Source organism: Carcharodon carcharias, chromosome 14 (genome assembly GCF_017639515.1).
Source record: "Carcharodon carcharias isolate sCarCar2 chromosome 14, sCarCar2.pri, whole genome shotgun sequence".
Taxonomy (NCBI): domain Eukaryota; kingdom Metazoa; phylum Chordata; class Chondrichthyes; order Lamniformes; family Lamnidae; genus Carcharodon; species Carcharodon carcharias.
The window spans coordinates 2,332,887-2,343,086 of NC_054480.1; the positions used below are offsets into that span (position 1 = coordinate 2,332,887).

Below are 10,200 nucleotides of genomic sequence, written 5' to 3' on the forward strand. Positions count from 1 at the left end.
TCTGCCCCATTCTCTCTCTCTCTCTCTCTGCCCCATTCTCTCTCTCTCTCTCTCTGCCCCATTCTCTCTCTCTCTCTCTCTGCCCCATTCTCTCTCTCTCTCTCTCTGCCCCATTCTCTCTCTCTCTCTCTCTTCCCCATTCTCTCTCTCTCTCCCTTTCCCATTCTCTCTATCTCTCTCTCTGCCCCATTCTCTCTCTCTCTCTCTGCCCCATTCTCTCTCTCTCTCTCTCTGCCCCATTCTCTCTCTCTCTGCCCCATTCTCTCTCTCTCTCTCTGCCCCATTCTCTCTCTCTCTCTCTGCCCCATTCTCTCTCTCTCTCTGCCCCATTCTCTCTCTCTCTCAGCCCCATTCTCTCTCTCTCTCAGCCCCATTCTCTCTCTCTCTCTCTCTCTGCCCCATTCTCTCTCTCTCTCTGTCCCATTCTCTCTCTCTCTCTCTCTGTCCCATTCTCTCTCTCTCTCTCTCTGTCCCATTCTCTCTCTCTCTCTCTCTCTCTGTCCCATTCTCTCTCTCTCTCTCTCTCTCTGTCCCATTCTCTCTCTCTCTCTTTCCCATTCTCTCTCTCTCTCTTTCCCATTCTCTCTCTCTCTCTCTCTGCCCCATTCTCTCTCTCTCTCTCTTTCCCATTCTCTCTCTCTCTCTCTCTCTTTCCCATTCTCTCTCTCTCTCTCTCTCTGTGCCCCATTCTCTCTCTCTCTCTCTCTGTCCCATTCTCTCTCTCTCTCTCTCTCTCTGTCCCATTCTCTCTCTCTCTCTTTCCCATTCTCTCTCTCTCTCTCTTTCCCATTCTCTCTCTCTCTCTCTTTCCCATTCTCTCTCTCTCTCTCTGCCCCATTCTCTCTCTCTCTCTCTGCCCCATTCTCTCTCTCTCTCTCTGCCCCATTCTCTCTCTCTCTCTCTCTGCCCCATTCTCTCTCTCTCTCTCTCTGCCCCATTCTCTCTCTCTCTCTCTCTGCCCCATTCTCTCTCTCTCTCTCTCTCTCTGCCCCATTCTCTCTCTCTCTCTCTCTGCCCCATTCTCTCTCTCTCTCTCTCTGCCCCATTCTCTCTCTCTCTCTCTCTGCCCCATTCTCTCTCTCTGCCCCATTCTCTCTCTCTCTCTGCCCCATTCTCTCTCTCTCTCTGCCCCATTCTCTCTCTCTCTCTGCCCCATTCTCTCTCTCTCTCTGCCCCATTCTCTCTCTCTCTCTCTCTGCCCCATTCTCTCTCTCTCTCTCTCTGCCCCATTCTCTCTCTCTCTCTCTCTGCCCCATTCTCTCTCTCTCTCTCTCTGCCCCATTCTCTCTCTCTCTCTCTCTCTGCCCCATTCTCTCTCTCTCTCTCTCTGCCCCATTCTCTCTCTCTCTCTCTCTGCCCCATTCTCTCTCTCTCTCTCTCTGCCCCATTCTCTCTCTCTCTCTCTCTGCCCCATTCTCTCTCTCTCTCTCTCTTTCCCATTCTCTCTCTCTCTCTCTCTTTCCCATTCTCTCTCTCTCTCTCTCCCATTCTCTCTCTCTCTTTCCCATTCTCTCTCTCTCTCTCTCTTTCCCATTCTCTCTCTCTCTCTCTCTGCCCCATTCTCTCTCTCTCTCTCTCTGCCCCATTCTCTCTCTCTCTCTCTCTGCCCCATTCTCTCTCTCTCTCTCTCTGCCCCATTCTCTCTCTCTCTCTCTCTGCCCCATTCTCTCTCTCTCTCTCTCTGCCCCATTCTCTCTCTCTCTCTCTCTGCCCCATTCTCTCTCTCTCTCTCTCTGCCCCATTCTCTCTCTCTCTCTGCCCCATTCTCTCTCTCTATCTCTCTGCCCCATTCTCTCTCTCTATCTCTCTGCCCCATTCTCTCTCTCTATCTCTCTGCCCCATTCTCTCTCTCTATCTCTCTGCCCCATTCTCTCTCTCTATCTCTCTGCCCCATTCTCTCTCTCTATCTCTCTGCCCCATTCTCTCTCTCTATCTCTCTGCCCCATTCTCTCTCTCTATCTCTCTGCCCCATTCTCTCTCTCTATCTGCCCCATTCTCTCTCTCTCTCTGCCCCATTCTCTCTCTCTCTCTGCCCCATTCTCTCTCTCTCTCTGCCCCATTCTCTCTCTCTCTCTGCCCCATTCTCTCTCTCTCTCTGCCCCATTCTCTCTCTCTCTCTGCCCCATTCTCTCTCTCTCTCTGCCCCATTCTCTCTCTCTCTCTGCCCCATTCTCTCTCTCTCTCTGCCCCATTCTCTCTCTCTCTCTGCCCCATTCTCTCTCTCTCTCTGCCCCATTCTCTCTCTCTCTCTGCCCCATTCTCTCTCTCTCTCTGCCCCATTCTCTCTCTCTCTCTGCCCCATTCTCTCTCTCTCTCTGCCCCATTCTCTCTCTCTCTGCCCCATTCTCTCTCTCTCTGCCCCATTCTCTCTCTCTCTGCCCCATTCTCTCTCTCTCTGCCCCATTCTCTCTCTCTGCCCCATTCTCTCTCTCTCTCTGCCCCATTCTCTCTCTCCCTCTGCCCCATTCTCTCTCTCTCTCTGCCCCATTCTCTCTCTCTCTCTGCCCCATTCTCTCTCTCTCTCTGCCCCAGTCTCTCTCTCTCTCTCTGCCCCATTCTCTCTCTCTCTCTCTGCCCCATTCTCTCTCTCTCTCTGCCCCATTCTCTCTCTCTCTCTCTGCCCCATTCTCTCTCTCTCTCTGCCCCATTCTCTCTCTCTCTCTGCCCCATTCTCTCTCTCTCTCTGCCCCATTCTCTCTCTCTCTCTGCCCCATTCTCTCTCTCTCTCTGCCCCATTCTCTCTCTCTCTCTCTCTGCCCCATTCTCTCTCTCTCTCTCTCTGCCCCATTCTCTCTCTCTCTCTCTCTCTCTGCCCCATTCTCTCTCTCTCTCTCTCTCTCTGCCCCATTCTCTCTCTCTCTCTGCCCCATTCTCTCTCTCTCTCTGCCCCATTCTCTCTCTCTCTCTCTCTGCCCCATTCTCTCTCTCTCTCTCTGCCCCATTCTCTCTCTCTCTCTCTGCCCCATTCTCTCTCTCTCTCTCTGCCCCATTCTCTCTCTCTCTCTCTGCCCCATTCTCTCTCTCTCTCTCTGCCCCATTCTCTCTCTCTCTCTCTGCCCCATTCTCTCTCTCTCTCTCTCTGCCCCATTCTCTCTCTCTCTCTCTGCCCCATTCTCTCTCTCTCTCTCTGCCCCATTCTCTCTCTCTCTCTCTCTGCCCCATTCTCTCTCTCTCTCTGCCCCATTCTCTCTCTCTCTCTCTCTGCCCCATTCTCTCTCTCTCTCTGCCCCATTCTCTCTCTCTCTCTGCCCCATTCTCTCTCTCTCTCTGCCCCATTCTCTCTCTCTCTCTGCCCCATTCTCTCTCTCTCTGCCCCATTTTCTCTCTCTCTCTCTCTCTCTGCCCCATTCTCTCTCTCTCTCTCTCTCTCTGCCCCATTCTCTCTCTCTCTCTCTCTGCCCCATTCTCTCTCTCTCTCTCTCTGCCCCATTCTCTCTCTCTGCCCCATTCTCTCTCTCTCTCTCTCTGCCCCATTCTCTCTCTCTCTCTCTCTGCCCCATTCTCTCTCTTTCTCTCTCTGCCCCATTCTCTCTCTCTCTCTCTGCCCCATTCTCTCTCTCTCTCTCTGCCCCATTCTCTCTCTCTCTCTCTCTGCCCCATTCTCTCTCTCTCTCTCTCTGCCCCATTCTCTCTCTCTCTCTCTCTGCCCCATTCTCTCTCTCTCTCTGCCCCATTCTCTCTCTCTCTCTCTCTGCCCCATTCTCTCTCTCTCTCTCTCTGCCCCATTCTCTCTATCTCTCTCTCTGCCCCATTCTCTCTCTCTCTCTCTGCCCCATTCTCTCTATCTCTCTCTCTGCCCCATTCTCTCTCTCTCTCTCTGCCCCATTCTCTCTCTCTCTCTCTGCCCCATTCTCTCTATCTCTCTCTCTGCCCCATTCTCTCTCTCTCTCTCTCTGCCCCATTCTCTCTCTCTCTCTCTCTCTGCCCCATTCTCTCTCTCTCTCTCTCTGCCCCATTCTCTCTCTCTCTCTCTCTGCCCCATTCTCTCTCTCTCTCTGCCCCATTCTCTCTCTCTCTCTCTGCCCCATTCTCTCTCTCTCTCTCTGCCCCATTCTCTCTCTCTCTCTCTGCCCCATTCTCTCTCTCTCCCTCTGCCCCATTCTCTCTCTCTCTCTCTCTCTGCCCCATTCTCTCTCTCTCTCTCTGCCCCATTCTCTCTCTCTCTCAGCCCCATTCTCTCTCTCTCTCTCTGCCCCATTCTCTCTCTCTCTCTCTCTCTGCCCCATTCTCTCTCTCTCTCTCTCTCTCTGCCCCATTCTCTCTCTATCTCTCTCTGCCCCATTCTCTCTCTCTCTCTCTGCCCCATTCTCTGTCTCTCTCTCTCTCTGCCCCATTCTCTCTCTCTCTCTCTGCCCCATTCTCTCTCTCTCTCTCTGCCCCATTCTCTCTCTCTCTCTCTGCCCCATTCTCTCTCTCTCTCTCTCTCTCTCTGCCCCATTCTCTCTCTCTCTCTCTGCCCCATTCTCTCTCTCTCTCTCTGCCCCATTCTCTCTCTCTCTCTCTGCCCCATTCTCTCTCTCTCTCTCTGCCCCATTCTCTGTCTCTCTCTCTCTCTGCCCCATTCTCTCTATCTCTCTCTGCCCCATTCTCTCTATCTCTCTCTCTCTCTCAGCCCCATTCTCTCTCTCTCTGCCCCATTCTCTCTCTCTATCTCTCTCTGCCCCATTCTCTCTCTCTCTCTCTGCCCCATTCTCTCTCTCTCTCTCTCTCTCTCTCTCTGCCCCATTCTCTCTCTCTCTCTGCCCCATTCTCTCTCTCTCTCTCTCTCTCTCTCTCTGCCCCATTCTCTCTCTCTCTCTCTGCCCCAATCTCTCTCTCTCTCTCTCTCTCTGCCCCATTCTCTCTCTCTCTCTCTCTCTGCCCCATTCTCTCTCTCTCTCTCTCTCTGCCCCATTCTCTCTCTCTCTCTCTCTGCCCCATTCTCTCTCTCTCTCTCTCTCTGCCCCATTCTCTCTCTCTCTCTGCCCCATTCTCTCTCTCTCTCTGCCCCATTCTCTCTCTCTCTCTCTCTGCCCCATTCTCTCTCTCTCTCTCTCTGCCCCATTCTCTCTCTCTCTCTCTCTCTCTCTGCCCCATTCTCTCTCTCTCTCTCTGCCCCATTCTCTCTCTCTCTCTCTCTCTGCCCCATTCTCTCTCTCTCTCTCTGCCCCATTCTCTCTCTCTCTCTCTGCCCCATTCTCTCTCTCTCTCTCTGCCCCATTCTCTCTCTCTCTCTCTCTCTCTCTGCCCCATTCTCTCTCTCTCTCTCTGCCCCAATCTCTCTCTCTCTCTCTGCCCCATTCTCTCTCTCTCTCTCTCTCTGCCCCATTCTCTCTCTCTCTCTCTCTGCCCCATTCTCTCTCTCTCTCTCTCTGCCCCATTCTCTCTCTCTCTCTCTCTCTGCCCCATTCTCTCTCTCTCTCTCTCTCTGCCCCATTCTCTCTCTCTCTCTCTGCCCCATTCTCTCTCTCTCTCTCTCTCTCTCTCTGCCCCATTCTCTCTCTCTCTCTCTGCCCCATTCTCTCTCTCTCTCTCTCTCTGCCCCATTCTCTCTCTCTCTCTCTGCCCCATTCTCTCTATCTCTCTCTCTCTGCCCCATTCTCTCTATCTCTCTCTCTCTGCCCCAGCCTCTCTATCTCTCTCTCTGCCCCATTCTCTCGCTCTCTCTCTGCCCCATTCTCTCTCGCTCTCTCTCTGCCCCATTCTCTCTCTCTCTCTCTGCCCCATTCTCTCTCTCTCTCTCTGCCCCATTCTCTCTCTCTCTCTCTGCCCCATTCTCTCTCTCTCTCTCTGCCCCATTCTCTCTCTCTCTCTCTGCCCCATTCTCTCTCTCTCTCTCTGCCCCATTCTCTCTCTCTCTCTCTGCCCCAATCTCTCTCTCTCTCTCTGCCCCAATCTCTCTCTCTCTCTCTGCCCCAATCTCTCTCTCTCTCTCTGCCCCAATCTCTCTCTCTCTCTCTCTCTGCCCCATTCTCTCTCTCTCTCTCTCTCTGCCCCATTCTCTCTCTCTCTCTCTCTGCCCCATTCTCTCTCTCTCTCTCTCTCTCTCTGCCCCATTCTCTCTCTCTCTCTCTCTCTCTCTGCCCCATTCTCTCTCTCTCTCTCTGCCCCATTCTCTCTCTCTCTCTCTGCCCCATTCTCTCTCTCTCTCTCTGCCCCATTCTCTCTCTCTCTCTCTGCCCCATTCTCTCTCTCTCTCTCTGCCCCATTCTCTCTCTCTCTCTCTGCCCCATTCTCTCTCTCTCTCTCTGCCCCATTCTCTCTCTCTCTCTCTGCCCCATTCTCTCTCTCTCTCTCTGCCCCATTCCCTCTCTCTCTCTCAGCCCCATTCTCTCTCTCTCTCTCTGCCCCATTCTCTCTCTCTCTCTCTGCCCCATTCTCTCTCTCTCTCTCTGCCCCATTCTCTCTCTCTCTCTGCCCCATTCTCTCTCTCTCTCTCTGCCCCATTCTCTCTCTCTCTCTCTGCCCCATTCTCTCTCTCTCTCTCTCTCTGCCCCATTCTCTCTCTCTCTCTCTCCCCCATTCTCTCTCTCTCTCTCTGCCCCATTCTCTCTCTCTCTCTCAGCCCCATTCTCTCTCTCTCTCTCAGCCCCATTCTCTCTCTCTCTCTCAGCCCCATTCTCTCTCTCTCTCTCTGCCCCATTCTCTCTCTCTCTCTCTGCCCCATTCTCTCTCTCTCTCTCAGCCCCATTCTCTCTCTCTCTCTCAGCCCCATTCTCTCTCTCTCTCTCTCTCTGCCCCATTCTCTCTCTCTCTCTCTCTGCCCCATTCTCTCTCTCTCTCTCTGCCCCATTCTCTCTCGCTCTCTCTCTGCCCCATTCTCTCTCTCTCTCTCTGCCCCATTCTCTCTCTCTCTCTCTGCCCCATTCTCTCTCTCTCTCTCTGCCCCATTCTCTCTCTCTCTCTCTGCCCCATTCTCTCTCTCTCTCTCTGCCCCATTCTCTCTCTCTCTCTCTGCCCCATTCTCTCTCTCACTCTCTGCCCCATTCTCTCTCTCTCTCTCTGCCCCATTCTCTCTCTCTCTCTCTGCCCCAATCTCTCTCTCTCTCTCTGCCCCATTCTCTCTCTCTCTCTCTCTCTCTGCCCCATTCTCTCTCTCTCTCTCTCTCTGTCCCATTCTCTCTCTCTCTCTCAGCCCCATTCTCTCTCTCTCTCTCAGCCCCATTCTCTCTCTCTCTCTCTGCCCCATTCTCTCTCTCTCTCTCTGCCCCATTCTCTCTCTCTCTCTCTGCCCCATTCTCTCTCTCTCTCTCTGCCCCATTCTCTCTCTCTCTCTCTCTGCCCCATTCTCTCTCTCTCTCTCTGCCCCATTCTCTCTCTCTCTCTCTGCCCCATTCTCTCTCTCTCTCTCTGCCCCATTCTCTCTCTCTCTCTCTCTCAGCCCCATTCTCTCTCTCTCTCTCTGCCCCATTCTCTCTCTCTCTCTCTGCCCCATTCTCTCTCTCTCTCTCTGCCCCATTCTCTCTCTCTCTCTGCCCCATTCTCTCTCTCTCTCTCAGCCCCATTCTCTCTCTCTCTCTCTGCCCCATTCTCTCTCTCTCTCTCTGCCCCATTCTCTCTCTCTCTCTGCCCCATTCTCTCTCTCTCTCTCTGCCCCATTCTCTCTCTCTCTCTGCCCCATTCTCTCTCTCTCTCTCTGCCCCATTCTCTCTCTCTCTCTCTCTGCCCCATTCTCTCTCTCTCTCTCTCTGCCCCATTCTCTCTCTCTCTCTCTGCCCCATTCTCTCTCTCTCTCTCTCCCCCATTCTCTCTCTCTCTCTCTGCCCCATTTCTCTCTCTCTCTCTCTGCCCCATTCTCTCTCTCTCTCTCTCTGCCCCATTCTCTCTCTCTCTCTCTCTGCCCCATTCTCTCTCTCTCTCTCTGCCCCATTCTCTCTCTCTCTCTCTGCCCCATTCTCTCTCTCTCTCTCTCCCCCATTCTCTCTCTCTCTCTCTGCCCCATTCTCTCTCTCTCTCTCTCTGCCCCATTCTCTCTCTCTCTCTCTCTGCCCCATTCTCTCTCTCTCTCTCTGCCCCATTCTCTCTCTCTCTCTCTGCCCCATTCTCTCTCTCTCTCTCTGCCCCATTCTCTCTCTCTCTCTCTGCCCCATTCTCTCTCTCTCTCTCTGCCCCATTCTCTCTCTCTCTCTCTGCCCCATTCTCTCTCTCTCTCTCTGCCCCATTCTCTCTCTCTCTCTCTGCCCCATTCTCTCTCTCTCTCTCTGCCCCATTCTCTCTCTCTCTCTCTGCCCCATTCTCTCTCTCTCTCTCTCTGCCCCATTCTCTCTCTCTCTCTCTGCCCCATTCTCTCTCTCTCTCTCTGCCCCATTCTCTCTCTCTCTCTCTCTCAGCCCCATTCTCTCTCTCTCTCTCTGCCCCATTCTCTCTCTCTCTCTCTGCCCCATTCTCTCTCTCTCTCTCTGCCCCATTCTCTCTCTCTCTCTGCCCCATTCTCTCTCTCTCTCTCAGCCCCATTCTCTCTCTCTCTCTCTGCCCCATTCTCTCTCTCTCTCTCTGCCCCATTCTCTCTCTCTCTCTGCCCCATTCTCTCTCTCTCTCTCTGCCCCATTCTCTCTCTCTCTCTCTGCCCCATTCTCTCTCTCTCTCTCTCTGCCCCATTCTCTCTCTCTCTCTCTGCCCCATTCTCTCTCTCTCTCTCTCTGCCCCATTCTCTCTCTCTCTCTCTCTGCCCCATTCTCTCTCTCTCTCTCTGCCCCATTCTCTCTCTCTCTCTCTCCCCCATTCTCTCTCTCTCTCTCTGCCCCATTCTCTCTCTCTCTCTCTGCCCCATTCTCTCTCTCTCTCTCTCTGCCCCATTCTCTCTCTCTCTCTCTCTGCCCCATTCTCTCTCTCTCTCTCTGCCCCATTCTCTCTCTCTCTCTCTCCCCCATTCTCTCTCTCTCTCTCTCTCTGTGCCCCATTCTCTCTCTCTCTCTCTCTCTGTGCCCCATTCTCTCTCTCTCTCTCTCTGTCCCATTCTCTCTCTCTCTCTCTCTCTCTGTCCCATTCTCTCTCTCTCTCTGCCCCATTCTCTCTCTCTCTCTCTGCCCCATTCTCTCTCTCTCTCTCTGCCCCATTCTCTCTCTCTCTCTCTGCCCCATTCTCTCTCTCTCTCTCTGCCCCATTCTCTCTCTCTCTCTCTGCCCCATTCTCTCGCTCTCTCTCTGCCCCATTCTCTCTCTCTCTCTCTGCCCCATTCTCTCTCTCTCTCTGCCCCATTCTCTCTCTCTCTCTCTGCCCCATTCTCTCTCTCTCTCTCTGCCCCATTCTCTCGCTCTCTCTCTGCCCCATTCTCTCTCTCTCTCTGCCCCATTCTCTCTCTCTCTCTCTCTGCCCCATTCTCTCTCTCTCTCTCTGCCCCATTCTCTCTCTCTCTCTCTGCCCCATTCTCTCTCTCTCTCTCTGCCCCATTCTCTCTCTCTCTCTCTGCCCCATTCTCTCTCTCTCTCTCTGCCCCATTCTCTCTCTCTCTCTCAGCCCCATTCTCTCTCTCTCTCTCTCTGCCCCATTCTCTCTCTCTCTCTCTCTGCCCCATTCTCTCTCTCTCTCTCTCTGCCCCATTCTCTCTCTCTCTCTCTCTGCCCCATTCTCTCTCTCTCTCTCTCTCTCTCTTACCCAGAGCTCCGGCCCCTGTTTTCACTCGGAAATCCTCCAGAGTTTTCGGGTAGGCATCGAACCGCCTCAGCCTGTTCACAACCTCCATACTTCACCCGGAAACAGAATCATGAACTTCCGGGAGCTCAACGTCCCCTCCCATTGGCTGGAAATCCCGTAGCGACGCATGACTGCCTCTGCAGGGGCAGCAAAGGGGGCGGGGCCTGAGGAAAAAGGGGGCGGGGCTGGATTGTCGGCTGGTCAGTGTCATAGAGTCAAATTTTGTCATAGATTGAGCCATAGTCATGGACATAGTCATAGTCATGGATAGTGTCATAGTCATGGATAGTGTCATAGTCATGGATAGAACCATAGTCATGGATAGTGTCATAGTCATGGATAGTGTCATAGTCATGGATAGAACCATAGTCATGGATAGTGTCATAGTCATGGATAGAACCATAGTCATGGATAGTGTCATATTCATGGATAGTGTCATAGTCATGGATAGTGTCATAGTCATGGATAGTGTCATAGTCATGGATAGTGTCATAGTCATGGATAGAACCATAGTCATGGATAGTGTCATATTCATGGATAGTGTCATAGTCATGGATAGTGTCATAGTCATGGATAGTGTCATAGTCA

The 10,200-nt window shown here is 53.1% G+C and overlaps 1 protein-coding gene across 6 annotated transcripts in view; it reads right to left on the minus strand.

Annotated features, from left to right (window-relative positions):
• Nucleotides 1–9,676, minus strand: part of ergic3 (ERGIC and golgi 3) — a 55,413-nt gene extending 45,737 nt beyond the window's left edge. For 5 of the 6 annotated variants that reach the window (XM_041204584.1, XM_041204582.1, XM_041204583.1 and 2 more), the window contains exon 1: nt 9,574–9,676. In XM_041204584.1, the coding sequence (XP_041060518.1) occupies nt 9,574–9,661 (88 nt within the window). In that variant the 5' untranslated portion in view covers nt 9,662–9,676. The remainder of the gene's footprint in view (nt 1–9,573) is intronic. The other variant, XM_041204586.1, reaches the window with a different exon arrangement.
• Between the last annotated feature and the right edge of the window lie 524 nt (nt 9,677–10,200).